General features: G+C 40.3%; 4 protein-coding genes across 4 annotated transcripts; 1 reads left to right on the forward strand and 3 right to left on the reverse strand.

Moving 5' to 3' along the window:
* Positions 1 to 214: 214 nt before the first annotated feature.
* LOC145695279 (protein transport protein Sec61 subunit beta-like) lies at positions 215 to 734 on the reverse strand. Its single transcript, XM_081772282.1, has 3 exons — positions 647 to 734; positions 453 to 603; positions 215 to 389 (listed from the first exon to the last, which is right to left on the reverse strand). Exons 1-3 carry the CDS (start codon positions 649 to 651, stop codon positions 294 to 296), a joined length of 252 nt encoding a protein of 83 aa, XP_081628408.1. The 5' UTR covers positions 652 to 734; the 3' UTR covers positions 215 to 293.
* A 588-nt stretch (positions 735 to 1,322) lies between these two features.
* On the forward strand, positions 1,323 to 2,256 carry LOC145711244 (uncharacterized). The gene is made up of 3 exons (XM_081788973.1): positions 1,323 to 1,669; positions 1,714 to 2,012; positions 2,125 to 2,256. Exons 2-3 carry the CDS (start codon positions 1,735 to 1,737, stop codon positions 2,210 to 2,212), a joined length of 366 nt encoding a protein of 121 aa, XP_081645099.1. The 5' UTR covers positions 1,323 to 1,669; positions 1,714 to 1,734; the 3' UTR covers positions 2,213 to 2,256.
* Positions 2,257 to 3,722: 1,466 nt separating this feature from the next.
* LOC145712165 (uncharacterized) lies at positions 3,723 to 6,796 on the reverse strand. Its single transcript, XM_081789852.1, has 9 exons — positions 6,617 to 6,796; positions 6,376 to 6,495; positions 6,021 to 6,331; positions 4,887 to 5,653; positions 4,471 to 4,845; positions 4,172 to 4,423; positions 4,021 to 4,131; positions 3,892 to 3,976; positions 3,723 to 3,847 (listed from the first exon to the last, which is right to left on the reverse strand). Exons 1-9 carry the CDS (start codon positions 6,760 to 6,762, stop codon positions 3,723 to 3,725), a joined length of 2,292 nt encoding a protein of 763 aa, XP_081645978.1. The 5' UTR covers positions 6,763 to 6,796.
* A 989-nt stretch (positions 6,797 to 7,785) lies between these two features.
* Positions 7,786 to 8,384, reverse strand: LOC145712166 (uncharacterized). The gene is made up of 3 exons (XM_081789853.1): positions 8,213 to 8,384; positions 7,986 to 8,144; positions 7,786 to 7,945 (listed from the first exon to the last, which is right to left on the reverse strand). The coding sequence occupies exons 1-3, from the start codon at positions 8,382 to 8,384 to the stop codon at positions 7,803 to 7,805; spliced, it is 474 nt and encodes a 157-aa protein (XP_081645979.1). The 3' UTR covers positions 7,786 to 7,802.
* Positions 8,385 to 12,477: the final 4,093 nt, after the last annotated feature.

Consider the following 12,477-nt stretch of genomic DNA (forward strand, 5'->3'; position numbering starts at 1 on the left):
ACCATAATTAACCCAATTTCGGCCTCCAAATTTTCTTCAATTCGATTTAATAAATTCCAAATTCATAAAAACTCCCGCTCAAGGGATAAGCCCTGTTCACGCTTATGGCTAATCCTTTGAGCTCGTATGGCATTATTGGTAGATTTAGGTGTGATTGTGGTTCGTTCGTAGTTATGTCGTTTGATGTTATATTTGATGGGATGGACAGAACGAGAAGTAATTTGACAGTTGTGTAACAAAGTTGAGATGTCATATCCTAATGATGATGAGATCTGGAGGCGGACTCTTCTATTTTATGAACCAAGTCTGTTGTATTTTGACCACATGTGCATTATGAAGACTGAACCGATGAAAAGGAGTGATACCACTAGAACTGGAACCGGTCCAATCTTAATTCGATTCAAGATTAAAATTCATTTTTGCTTGTAATAAAAAAAAAGAAAAAAGTTTACCTTCATTCCAGGAGAATCTCCAGAGTAAAATTTCCACATGCTCTCTTGAATGTTTCCTTGATTCGCATTTGGGGTTCCTCTGTTCGCATTTTGCACTCGTTTCCTTATCTGTGCTTTGGTTATCGCTGGTGATGGTTCTCCTTGACTCTCGCTAGAAATTTATTTAGTTGTTGAATAATAACGAGGCGAAAAACCTCATTTTTGCTGAAAAAAGTAAAGCCGCTACGGGAAAGAAAGCAAAAGTGGGAAAGAAACCGGGTTGAAGTCGGACAAAGAAATCGATAATCACGTAGGCCAATTTGAAAGCCAGCGATAGATCTATATCCATCTTCTGGCAACGTGTTTGCCCATGGTCCATCGATATAAGTGCATTTCCGTCCAGCGAAAATTAAAGCCTTAAAATCCTTATAAAGAAAAAGTCCTTCCGGAATCCAGACCACCCACGTTTAAAATTTGAGTGCTTCATTTCCGGACATAACGTGTTGATATTTTTGGGCAATCCAATATAATCCTCCTTCGAATTCTATTAAATCATGAAATATAATCGCAGATGATCATAGCGCCCTCCATCAATCCTTCAGTGCTCTATTGAAGAAAGGGTGAGTTAAAATTTTCATCCGAACTTTTCCGAAGAGAAATTCATTTTTTCAACGATGAGAATTCTCCTTTTGCTTTTTCTGATCGGTAAAGAAAATAATATTTTTGTCGACAATCATAATTTTTAAGCTCTTGGGCAAAAAATGGACAAGGAAACAAAGCTCCAAAAGAAAGAAGAGAGGAAACGCCTAAAGAAAGAACTCAAAGAAAAGGTTGAACAGCGATAAATCTTTGTGCAAACAGTTTTTTCAGGAAAAATTAGCGAAGAAGGCGAAGAAAAAAGGACCCAAGTTCCAGGTCAATCTAAAGTCTGCTGATAGCATACCAACCCCAGTGGAAGAAGAACAGGCTATTGATGAAGCCGAAAGCAGGCTCAACTACACAGAATTTGTCAAGCAATATTCTAAAGCTGTCACGGATCTGGGGATGCGAGAAACGATGACGAATTATTTGATAAATGAGGGCTCGGAAAGAAATATGCTCTGGTCCCTACGAAACAAGGTTTTTCTCTATACTTGCTTTCAGCTGTCTTTACTTTTTAGTTTGAGCTTCAAAATCAAGCAAAAAGCTTTCTTCTGGGAAAACGCATTCCCGTTCCTTTTGCTCAGGGAAAAATTGACGTAAGCAATTGTTAATTTTCAACTTCAAAATTTCACTTTTCCAGCGATTTCCAACCGACCCAACGATGAGCTGCTTCCAGTGCGATGAAAAGGACACCGATGCTTGTTGGAGAAAAGGTAAGGAGCAAATCTGCCACGGCGCAAATCACGTGTGCCAGATCGAGGTAAGAAAGCGCTTCGGCAGAACGGAGCGCATCAGCATGGGATGCAAGCAGCTCAAAGCTTGCCAGGACAACAAGTTTCAAAATTTCAACCAGAAGCCGGACACGCCAACGAAAGATATTGGGCTGATTATTGACTATCAGTGTAATCCGATTGACTATGGAAGTGAAAGTACTTGCAGGTAAAAGTTTCTCCGATAGTCAAAAAAGAATAGCTGATAAATCATAAGCTATACTTGCTACACTCTTTCTTAGCCTTCAGAAAAGTTCTCAAGAGTTCTATTCATAATTCAGACAATGCTGCACGACGAAAAACTGTAATCGTTACTACAATTGGGACAGTTTCCTGACGATGTACGATTGGGACACGACTCTTCCTTGATTCCAAAAATCGCTCTTCCAAAATCTTCTGTACAAAGCTTGATAGATTATTTCTGTAAAATAAAATAGCGCTGAAAATTATGACAATCATCATGAACTTTATTTTGGTGTTGTCCTGGGGCTGAGATTTACAGTATAGTTTCAAGTCAAGGCACGTGCAAAATTAAATGCTCGGGAGTTGTAAATAACAGTCAGTATTGCTGCGGCGCGACCGATGATTTTACGAAGCGGTTCCTTTTCCAAAACGGCCGCAAGAGGCGAAAATTATTCGAATCATAGCGCAAACCTAACAAATTAGAACAAAATTTTCTTGTCCAAATTTTACCTTTAGTATCGACGATCGGCCCGTGATCGAAAATCGAGGGAACATTAGGCGGAATAACTGTTTCACTTGTATCAATACTCGGCCTGTCGAAACAGAAGACCATCACGGGAAATTCGTTTTGTGGCAAATTTTCTGACACCGTAATAATATGATGGTCTGAGCTTCTTCTAGCAGTTTTGTAGGCTTCGGAGTCTTGATTTTCAGGAATATAAGCTTTTGTAGGGCGAATTGGTATTGGACTTGAATTATGAGGAGTTATGGGCGTTCGAGGAACATCGAGACTAGAAGACTACGATAAATATCCTTTTCATTACAAAAAAAACGGTACCTGAGAGCACCAAAACTATCCACTGATTCTGATCTAGTCGATAATGCTAGCTCATTTCTGGAATCTTGCTGCGACTCCTGACTCGCATTATTGCACTCGTAAAAGGCCAGTACGGAACCGAGAACTCCAACAGTAACACCCGTCGGGATCACCAGTCCAATATTAAATGCTAGAAAGTTCAACTAACAGCGGCCTGTTGAACGGTTACTCACATGAAAAATACACAAATAAAACAGTAACAAAGCCTAAAGGGACCATAATAACTCCTGCTAGCACCAAATAAATCGAAATCTCCGCACGTGGCATGCCATTCTCTTACATACAAGTGTCTCTAAAAATGTTTCTCAAATATCATGCAAAGAGTCATTTAAAGTCACTGTCGGTCGGGTTAACAGTAGGAGGAAGTAGCCGAGAGAAAGAAAGTTAGGAGCAAGAAATGAGTTCTGAAAGATTAATTTCTGTCGGGAGGAAGAGATCCAGCGCGCTACTTGCACAAACAAAGGGCGATGAATTTTTAAAACTTTTCCCGCCGCCAGAAGGATTTCAGACTTCAGGGGAAGTTATTATTGCAGTGTTTTGATAGTCTGATAGTTCTGTTTTAGTTAATAATGATGCGTCGCGAGCCAGTTCAAAGATAAACATATCCTTTCGAGTGAGGATGAGCGAAGTTTATTTACAGGAAAAAATAAGCAGCAGCGGAAAACACATGTGAAATTTTGAATCTGACATGTAATAAAAAAAAAGCAAAAATGTCCTTCGTCGATTAGATGCTCATAGATCCTCTTAAGCTGGAGCAGTTGCGTCGCTGTGGCAAAAGTACGTAGAAGATGAAAATCCACAAACCCTTTTTACGCGTTATTAATACTCAGTTTCTACCATCATGAGATGATGAAGAAAATATATGAAAATGCGTTCCTGAAGGCCGTTGACGATGACAAAAGTATAGGTCACAATCAACTGGTACAGTGATTCTCCTTCGTTGTCTAAAATTAATGTTTTAGTAAGATTTCACTTTTGAAAAAATTACCTTCATCAGCTCGGTACATGAAGGGGGCAAGAAAGTAGGAAATTCCGAAGAGCACTACTAGCCCAGAAGCAACTCTTGTTTGGTCCTAAAAAGAAGAATTGAAGGTGCTTCAAATATGCGAGCACATACTCGAATGCGCAAAGCTCGGCGAAGTCGATCGGTATCACTTCTCTTGAGACCTCCTCCAGTTCGCCGAATTTGAATGATTGTTGACATCACTTTTCCAAAGATGTACACGTTCTTAGTAATTGTAAGCTCGACAGATTGAGAGCAGACTTACCAAGATGAAAAAGCAAGCAAAGGGAATAACCCAGACGATATAAACCAGGGCCTGGTCGATCCAACAAAACTTGTGCTCGTCGATTCCTAGAGGAACGAAAATTTCAACTCCATTGAAGGACGAAATCAAAGTCACAGCGACCACGAAAAGAGGTGTTCCCCAGCCGAGAAGGATCAGGAAATTCATGAAGTACTGGGGATAATCTAGAACTCCTTCAGCTACCCGAGTGATGCTGAAGTAATGATCGATTGCCTGACTGTACAATCGGTTTCAGATTAGTTTACGGTGAATTTTTCTACTTGAATTTTTCTAAAACCGTTCCAAGACATCCAGCAGAGACTCGCCAATTGGGCAAACAGGACCATCGTGACAAGAACCTTTCCATAACCAGTGCACATGTGCTCTTCCGATGCCGTGAAGATAGTCACATGATCGAAAATGCTCATCGTCATAATCGCTGTCATTTTCATAATGAGCGCGATTGAAAGATGCGTGATCAAGATAGGCTGCTTCGATCGACGTGACCAAATGCTCGGCGAGCCTCGTTGACCCCGTATTTTCATGATCATCGCGTAAATAACGACAAGGAGGGCGACGATTGAAGCTCCGCAGACAATGTTGCTTGTCATTTCAAGCCCTTTGGAGTCCACTCGACCAGCACCAGGGTACATATACTAAATTTCAAAGATAGGAAAGGTTTTGGAAGTTAGCTTACGTGGACCGTGGCGAAATTCGTCAAATGATCAGTCGTACAAGTAACATGAGAGCCATTCTTCGAGACCAGGGAAACTCCTTTGGTGTCCCACTCCTCTCGTTCCCTATTCCAGAAGACGCATTTTGTCTTTCCGCCGCGATCTCCACCGGTTCTTTCAAGCTGTGGGAAGACCATATTGATATCGCCCTCTCTGATGTTTTTGCTCATGTGCTCTGGGAGATTCACAGAGAGAACAGGCGAGGTCACTTCGATAGAAGTGGATGCTTTCATTTTCGGAGGAGCTTGATAAGAAACTGCAAAGATCCCGCCGTCAAAATTGTCTCCAAAGGAAAAATTGATTCCCACCGCGTTTTTGGGCTCTTTGTCGCACTCCTTTTTCTCATAGCAATCGAATGAGCTCGTTAAAAAAGAGCCATTGCTCGCCATAATGCAGAAGTTGGAAGGATCGCCAAAAGAAAGGCAATTGGCAACTTCTGCCTCACTGACCCGTTCTATGGGGAGGATGTCTTTGATTTCCTTAGTGTCGTAGACATCGGAGTCGTAATCAGCTCCGACCATCAGTTCAGCATGAGCCGGAGTTGTCGTCGACGTAGTTCGGGTAGTTGTTGTTGTCGTCGACGTAGTAGAGGTAGTAGTCGTTGTTGAGCAATTAGGGTGGCTCACGTTCCACTCGCAGCAGACCCAGTCGGGAAACAGATACGCATCATTGCACTTTCTGAAGACAAATGTTGATGCGTTCGTCCCCATTTCGCTCTCGGTTGAATTCACTAGAATGCATTCAATGACCAGAAAAATATAAAAAAATCTGACCGAGGGAAGAAGTTTCTATCCTTTGAGTGGTTTCACTAATGACTGGATCTGGTGTTACTGTAATACTTTCAGTAGTCACAAAAGTATCATTTAGTTGCGCAAAAGATATTACTGTTGTATAATCGGATAAGTTTGATTGTGCTGTGGTCGTCTCTGTTTCGTTGAACCAAAAACTTCCATTATTATAGAAAAAAGGGGCTCGATCCGTCATTTTCTTTTATCTTGTTCAATGTTTTTAGATTTAAAGTTTTCGCGCCAAGAACTTATGGGTGAATAAATAAGAAAATTTGTTTATAAAAAAATGTTCAAGTTGTTTTCACTTACGGTACACTTCAAAAGGCCTGACTACTTGACGATATTGAAGAGAGAACTTCGGGTGTTGAATGTAGCTGATGGTCTTGAAATCGCTGGGATCTGGAATGCTGAGTATCGCTGTCTTGTTCTTGTCAGTCGATTTGAATTCTATGTTTTTGATTTTGAACTCAAACGAAGGAATCTTCGCAGCTCCGACCGACGTTTTTCCGCGCAACACAAAAGAATCTGTGACGTTTTCGAAATGTGCATATTCCGATCGAACGGCGGAAAGGAGCTCCGTGAAATCGGCCCAGACGTTTAGTTTTCGAATCCCTTCAAGACTGAAATAAAATTTGAAAAAAGTATAATCGAGTGCTCGCTCAACTCAAGATGCCATGGCGTTTTCCTTTTTCCAGTGCCGTTGAAGCTTTCTCTTTTTGGTTCCTCGACGCCCTCGTAGAAAACTTCAAGCAAGATCTTCGGAGCTTTTTTCGTCTTGTCAAATCTGGAAGTAAAAGTTGATTGATAAATCTCATTATTTATATCTCTCGCGGTGAAAACTTATTTCTTTGTTTCTGATAGTAAAATCGATAGTCATAAAAATAAATATTTCATTTGCAACTTACGGCAACTCCTCGATAAAAGGAGACTTTTCCGTTGAGTAGTCGAATTTTCCAATAGCTCGCCATCCCTGATCTTGACGTTTCTTGGAAGGAGGGGTAAGATTTGAAGGAGGAGGTCCTCCTGGAGGGGGAGGAGGATTCGGGCCCATTTTCAAGAAAAATTAAAGAAATCTGCACTCTCTGTCCGTGTTTTTGTGAGAAATGAGAACTGTCATATTTCGATGAAATAGTTTCCACGCGTTATCAGTGACGCGATTCTCCTGCGAATGGGTGAATTGATAAAAGGAGAAAACCGAGGAGCGCAGCGAAAAAAGACATTCATAAATTCGATAACCAAATGAACTTTTCAATCTGTAACAAAATACCTTTTGGGCAATTTATAGAGTTATCTAAAAGTTCAACGCTGGAAGATTTTTAAAGCATCTTTCAGAAAATCAGCGCTAATCCAACACCACCGCAATGACTTGTCCCCTTCACGCTCGATTTCGGAACATCTTCTTCTCATCATTCCCTGATTCAATAATCACTTTCGGCCAGTCTTTGATTCCGAATTATGAAGCTGATATTTTTCCATTTTCTGAGCTTGAGTTTTTCGACGATCTTGAACGAAGGAATTTGCGAGAAATCGAAGCTATTGAGAACAGATGGGGAGAGAAAAGGAAAGGATTTGGCGGAGAACTGGAAGTTTATTGTTCGACTGGAAATATTTGGCGCGTCTGGGGGAGTAAAAACGCCAAGCAAGGGTTAGAAAATTATTTTTTTCATTGAAATATTCATGAAAATATGTTTTGGGACTCTTTTGACCCTTGAAAGTCACTGTGCTGGTGCAATCATCGACAAGAACTGGATCCTCACGACTGCCAAGTGCATCCGAAATGCTCAATTCGCAAAGATTTTCTACCCACGGAGAATGGACAATCGCATCACTTCGGACAAGTTCTTTCTCACTTCAGGTGAGTTTCACATCGTGCCAGATTATTCAGAGAAAAATCCAAAAATTCACGATCTTGGGATGATCAGAATCGATGGCGGCTTTGAGAACTCTGACGATATTGAAAGCATTTGTCTGACAGACAGAATTCCAAAGCGAAGGGAAAATTGCTTTGTCGCAGGAATGGAATTTCAAATTTTGAATGAAACAATTTTTTTTATAAAAAAGAGGAATGATTTTTATTTAGCGTTTTCTTCCTCAGGCGAGGAATACAGTATCAAAGTTTGTATCAAACATCGTATGCGGGTAAGATCCAGTTTCGAGCATTCCAAGCACCTGCGTGAAAATCAACGCGCTGGGGAAGCATTGACGACAAGTCGAAGAAACCAACACTCCGTTGCCTAAATTCATCAGTGCTGTTTTTAAAGAACGGTAGCTTACGGTCTCTCTGCCCATTTTTCTTGCACTGGGTCTTGTTGTGCTTTGCTTCGATCTTGCAGGATCGCTTCTGCTTGCACTGGCTGTGGATCTGCACCTGTCCGTTGTTGCGTCTTTCGGTGAATTCGCAGATCTGATACTTACCGCACTGCTTGATCGCTCCTTTTAGATGGGTCAAGATATTTTTCAACTTAGCAAAAAAGGAAGGGCTTAAAAGAGCTCTTTCTAGCGCGAATAATATTTCGACCTAAGTCCTGTTGTCTGGCATTTGAGGTAGACATCTTCTGGTGCTCCTTGCTCGTCGCAAATGATGCAGCTTCTAGGGTCATCGATGTTGACCAGGTTTTCCCAAGAGTATTGCTGAGCAAAAACAGCGGGGATGAAAAAATTTGAAAATTTCATTTTTGCTTTCTTAGTTTCTAGTCGAGTGAATTTGTGAAACGAACAATGCGCGCGTTCCTTTTATGTGTGCCCTATTTACATTTATGCATATTAACGTGCGCACTAGAAATAATTAGCGTTGTCTTATTTATTCGATTATCCCCTTTCGTTAGCCAGTAGAAATTCAGCTACACGTATACTGACGAGTAGACATAGTTCGTCAAGCTAATCCTGTCAACTTCGTAATCCATAAGCGTATGTAACATACCGTATGTTACATACGGTATGTCGCAAAAAAATCATGAAGGAAATTTCTTCAAGATGGCATTAGAATTGTTGATAGTCCGGAACTCGACTTGACTCAAGTTCAGAAAACTTTGTTTTTTTTTGAATATTTCATTGCAAACAAATGACCAAGTTGAATGTAGGTTCCTAAAATTCTCGTTATTTTTTCTTAGAAAATAATTAAATTAGGGCTCCTCTTACGCTATAAATTTTAAGTTGTAATCTACAAAATCATCAGTATCCTAAAAAAAGGATGCAATCTAAGCCTTAGATTCTTAGGTAGAGCCTCTACCGTAGAGGAAAAAACTGCTGCTTCCAAATCGAAAAGATATGTCTCCATCAATGGCTCTGACGATCGTATTTTCGACGAGAATGATGGAAAATCCCAATACAGGCCAGATCAAGACCCTTATCAGCTTGAAATATGGCCAAAATTTCAGCGTCTAAAACTCATCTCTATAATTTTATGACCCAGGAAATCTAGCATCAACTGAATTGAATTAAAAATTTCTAAAATTTGAAGGATTTTTTTATCTTCTGCTGATAAGATCGACAACACTTTTAAATGATGGAGTAATTCGTATTTTCTTCTTCTTTAAACAATAGCTAATTGCATATGTACGTGCGTAACGTGGGCTCTCGAAATGATAATCCTGCTGCTACAAAGAACTTCCGCTCATTATCCAAAGTGTATTAATGAAGCTAAGCTTCCATTGAACAAACGTTTCCCTAAACGTGGAAGACTTATAAAAACTAATTGCTATCCATGTCATTTTGTATTAAATTCCTAAAAAGGCTGGGGAACTGCTCGAGGAAAGAAGCCAAAAAGCCTCCTTCGCGAAGCTCAAGTTTCAATCATGGACCTGCGCGCTTGTGGTCGACCAGGAAAGGGCTTTTTTAGTGACAGTCATTTATTTACAGGGAATTAACGTTTTTCAATCTTATTCAGTAATCGAAAGTTTGAACCCATCCCCATTGGGGATCCGAGATCGCCGTCCTCTTGGAAACCTCTGGAGAAATAGTTGTTCAAGTAGTTGAAATTGCTCCGGCCGGAACCTAACCAGCTGGCGGAGGAAGGAGCTGCAAGAAAAATAATAGCTAAAAATCGCATTTTTGAATTCTGGGAGGTTGATTATCTGCCTCCGTGTTATACTGTATAACTCTTCTATATAACTTATACAAGCGCTTCTTATTATACCTGCACTCGGCGCAAAATGCATAATTGATCTCGATCATAGAAAGAGGAGTATCTTGTATTAGAATAACTTGTGATCAGTGTTGGAAGGATTAATATTGGATTTTCTCTTGAGTTTTCCAAGAGTAATTCGAATACCAAATGAACCGGCTAATACTGAACTTTCGTAAATAACATTAAAAAAAAGAGGAAGACTATCTAAGCCTTTGTAAAGATACTTACGGTCCCTATTTCGACGATTACTTCTCCCTTTGCGCTGGACTCTGGTCGGCACCGGAAGGCAAATGTCTGGGAGATTTCGGAGGGCCACTGGTTTGCTATGATGGGGAACGGAATCTGCATTTGTCAGGACTAGTTAGCTGGGGATTGAGCTGCGAAACAGTCGACAAGCCTGGGGTTTACACGAGAGTGTCCAGATATATTTCCTGGATCAAAGATACAATTGAAGAATACAGAACATTGGAGAAAGAGGAGATCGAAAATCGAGTGAAGATAATGCAAGCTGAAAGCCGCCTCCTCTCCAACTTTTTTAATGCATTTGAGTTACCGACAACTACTGTACTTTCGACAACAGTAACAACAACCTCGCAGACTGCAACTCTTCAGTCGGGATAAAAGAAGGAGCATATAAGAAGCGGAGATAATAAATGCATAATGCAAATGCAAAACATTTTTGCTTTGAAAACTAACTTATTTAAGAAAAGATGGTCCATATTTTTCGCTCATCATTACTGATGAATATCCATTTTCTTTTGAGTACTAACAACTGGCTGGGGGGACAAAAGTCTAGCACCGCCCGAGGGCCAGGATACCACACTCGCTACTAGCCAAAATATGGGGGCGCAACGGAGCGCGCCCGCTGAAATGAAAAGCACTTCCTTAGGAGATTGAAGAATTTCTAAAGGTGAAAGCTTATCTGAAGATAAATTTCAAAGGAATTTAAACCAAAAGAGTTGATACAAATAATGAATAATTACTTTTTATTATTCTTTATTTACTTAACGAAATCATTATAAATTATATTAGTATAAATTATTACAGTCTATAATTTAAAGTCTATAAATCAAGTTTGTTCACAAAAATTCACAGAGCAAAAAGAATAATGACTGGATGATTTTTTATCTTCAGTATTAATCTTTATTAATTCAATGATCCTCTAATACGAGCAGAAAGTATTAAATCTAATTGCCCCTTACCACGGGGCTTCGCCCCTTAGGTCCTAAAATGCCGGGGTCTAGTCTAGGGTTACTTAGGGTTACCTTCGGTAACCCTAACTAACCCTAGCCTATCCCCCTCGGGTGAAACTGTTCTGTCATTTTGCGCGGTGCCCCCTAACCCTAACATTTAAATTAAGTCAATCATTAATTAAAGCCAATCATAATTTTAATAAATTCATTTAGTTGCAAAGTCCATGAGAGTGTAGGTAGTTGAGAGAGAAAAGAGAAGGGATTTTGAATTGCCAACTCAGAATTGGGCAGCTCTCCAGCGAGAGTCTTGCTCGCGAGCGCTACTCAGCGAGGGCCTGTATCGCGGTGTGGTAGCTCGGCCAGGAGTTGGTGCTAGACTTTTGTCCCGATTCCCCTAACAACTTCGTCTTCGCATCCCCGACCTTCTTTTATCCCGAAGCAGGCACTGGACACATTGAGTACAAGTTCGATTGAAAGTGAATTTGGAACCAATGGATCAATCTACGATAACTCTGATAATGACGAAGATATCTTCAATTTTTTAAGCCGTGGAAAGAAAAAGAATATTAACAGCATTAGCGCCTTAGAAACGCCCTGTGGCAGAGTCGATGAAAAATTCAATGTGAGTTTTAGGAATTCTCAATAATCGTTGACCATGAAGCCATTAATATTATTGCTTTAATCGAGCAGTCGATAACTACCCAATTTTTCAATTTCATACTGTTATTTATATTATAGATCGGCGAAGAAGTTCAAGTAGATTGTCAAAATAGAAGATGCGCTTTCTCGTGTTTGGATTCTAGTTTGCGTCCAACGTTGAAACAAGCCTTTTGCAAAAACACACGCAAAACAAGGTGGTCGCCAAATAAAAGAAAACAACCGGTCAGATGTGTGGAAAAGTCAAAGAGCACTTTGTGCGGAGATCTTTACAGGACAAGGTTCGGAAATGAACAAACAAATAGCATACTTATAATTTTATAAATGCAAGGCTAAGTTCAAGAACCTCTAAAAAGTGTCTTCAATATTTCAGCTGAAATAGAAGCCAACTGCCGAGGAAAAAACTGTAGATTTTCATGTCCCGCAGGTCAAGAGCCCTCTCATCCGAAAGGCATCGCATGCAAACGTCCCCGTGTGGAGAAATGGTCTGAGCCACACGACACGAGAATCGAGTGCGTTCAATCTGACCCCAACTTTAATGACTTCACGGAGCAATGTGGACGCCTGAGAGATCATCCAAAATCCAACTGGGTCACCAATGCTCCAAATTTAAATGTTGTCTGCGAAAGGAAGAAAAAGCGAATGCAGCGATGCAGATTGAGCTGCTCGAATGGAAAGAATCTCAGCGGAGCTTCGACGATTGCTTGCTTCAGAAATTCAACAGGAATCTTTTTGGAATCTTACGAAGAGCGAAAATGTCTGTAGAAGAATTTAGGCAAACAACTGTAAA

Source organism: Oikopleura dioica, chromosome 1, assembly GCF_907165135.1.
Source record: "Oikopleura dioica chromosome 1, OKI2018_I68_1.0, whole genome shotgun sequence".
Lineage (NCBI taxonomy): Eukaryota > Metazoa > Chordata > Appendicularia > Copelata > Oikopleuridae > Oikopleura > Oikopleura dioica.

What these genes read in the sequence shown, in the direction of transcription:
- LOC145712166 (XM_081789853.1), bottom strand. Translation starts at nt 8,384, where the DNA reads ATGAAATTTTCAAATTTTTTCATCCCCGCTGTTTTTGCTCAGCAATAC. An exon ending in TAGGTCGAAATATTATTCGC is followed by an intron (nt 8,145 to 8,212) that starts GCTAGAAAGAGC and finishes CCCATCTAAAAG; the next exon opens with GAGCGATCAAGCAGTGCGGT. An exon ending in GAAAAATGGGCAGAGAGACC is followed by an intron (nt 7,946 to 7,985) that starts GTAAGCTACCGT and finishes TGATGAATTTAG; the next exon opens with GCAACGGAGTGTTGGTTTCT.
- LOC145695279 (XM_081772282.1), bottom strand. An exon ending in GAGATTCTCCTGGAATGAAG is followed by an intron (nt 390 to 452) that starts GTAAACTTTTTT and finishes AATCGAATTAAG; the next exon opens with ATTGGACCGGTTCCAGTTCT.
- LOC145711244 (XM_081788973.1), top strand. Translation starts at nt 1,735, where the DNA reads ATGAGCTGCTTCCAGTGCGATGAAAAGGACACCGATGCTTGTTGGAGA. An exon ending in GGAAGTGAAAGTACTTGCAG is followed by an intron (nt 2,013 to 2,124) that starts GTAAAAGTTTCT and finishes TTCATAATTCAG; the next exon opens with ACAATGCTGCACGACGAAAA.
- LOC145712165 (XM_081789852.1), bottom strand. Translation starts at nt 6,762, where the DNA reads ATGGGCCCGAATCCTCCTCCCCCTCCAGGAGGACCTCCTCCTTCAAAT. An exon ending in CCTTTTATCGAGGAGTTGCC is followed by an intron (nt 6,496 to 6,616) that starts GTAAGTTGCAAA and finishes TTTTACTTCCAG; the next exon opens with ATTTGACAAGACGAAAAAAG. An exon ending in AAAACGCCATGGCATCTTGA is followed by an intron (nt 6,332 to 6,375) that starts GTTGAGCGAGCA and finishes ATTTTATTTCAG; the next exon opens with TCTTGAAGGGATTCGAAAAC.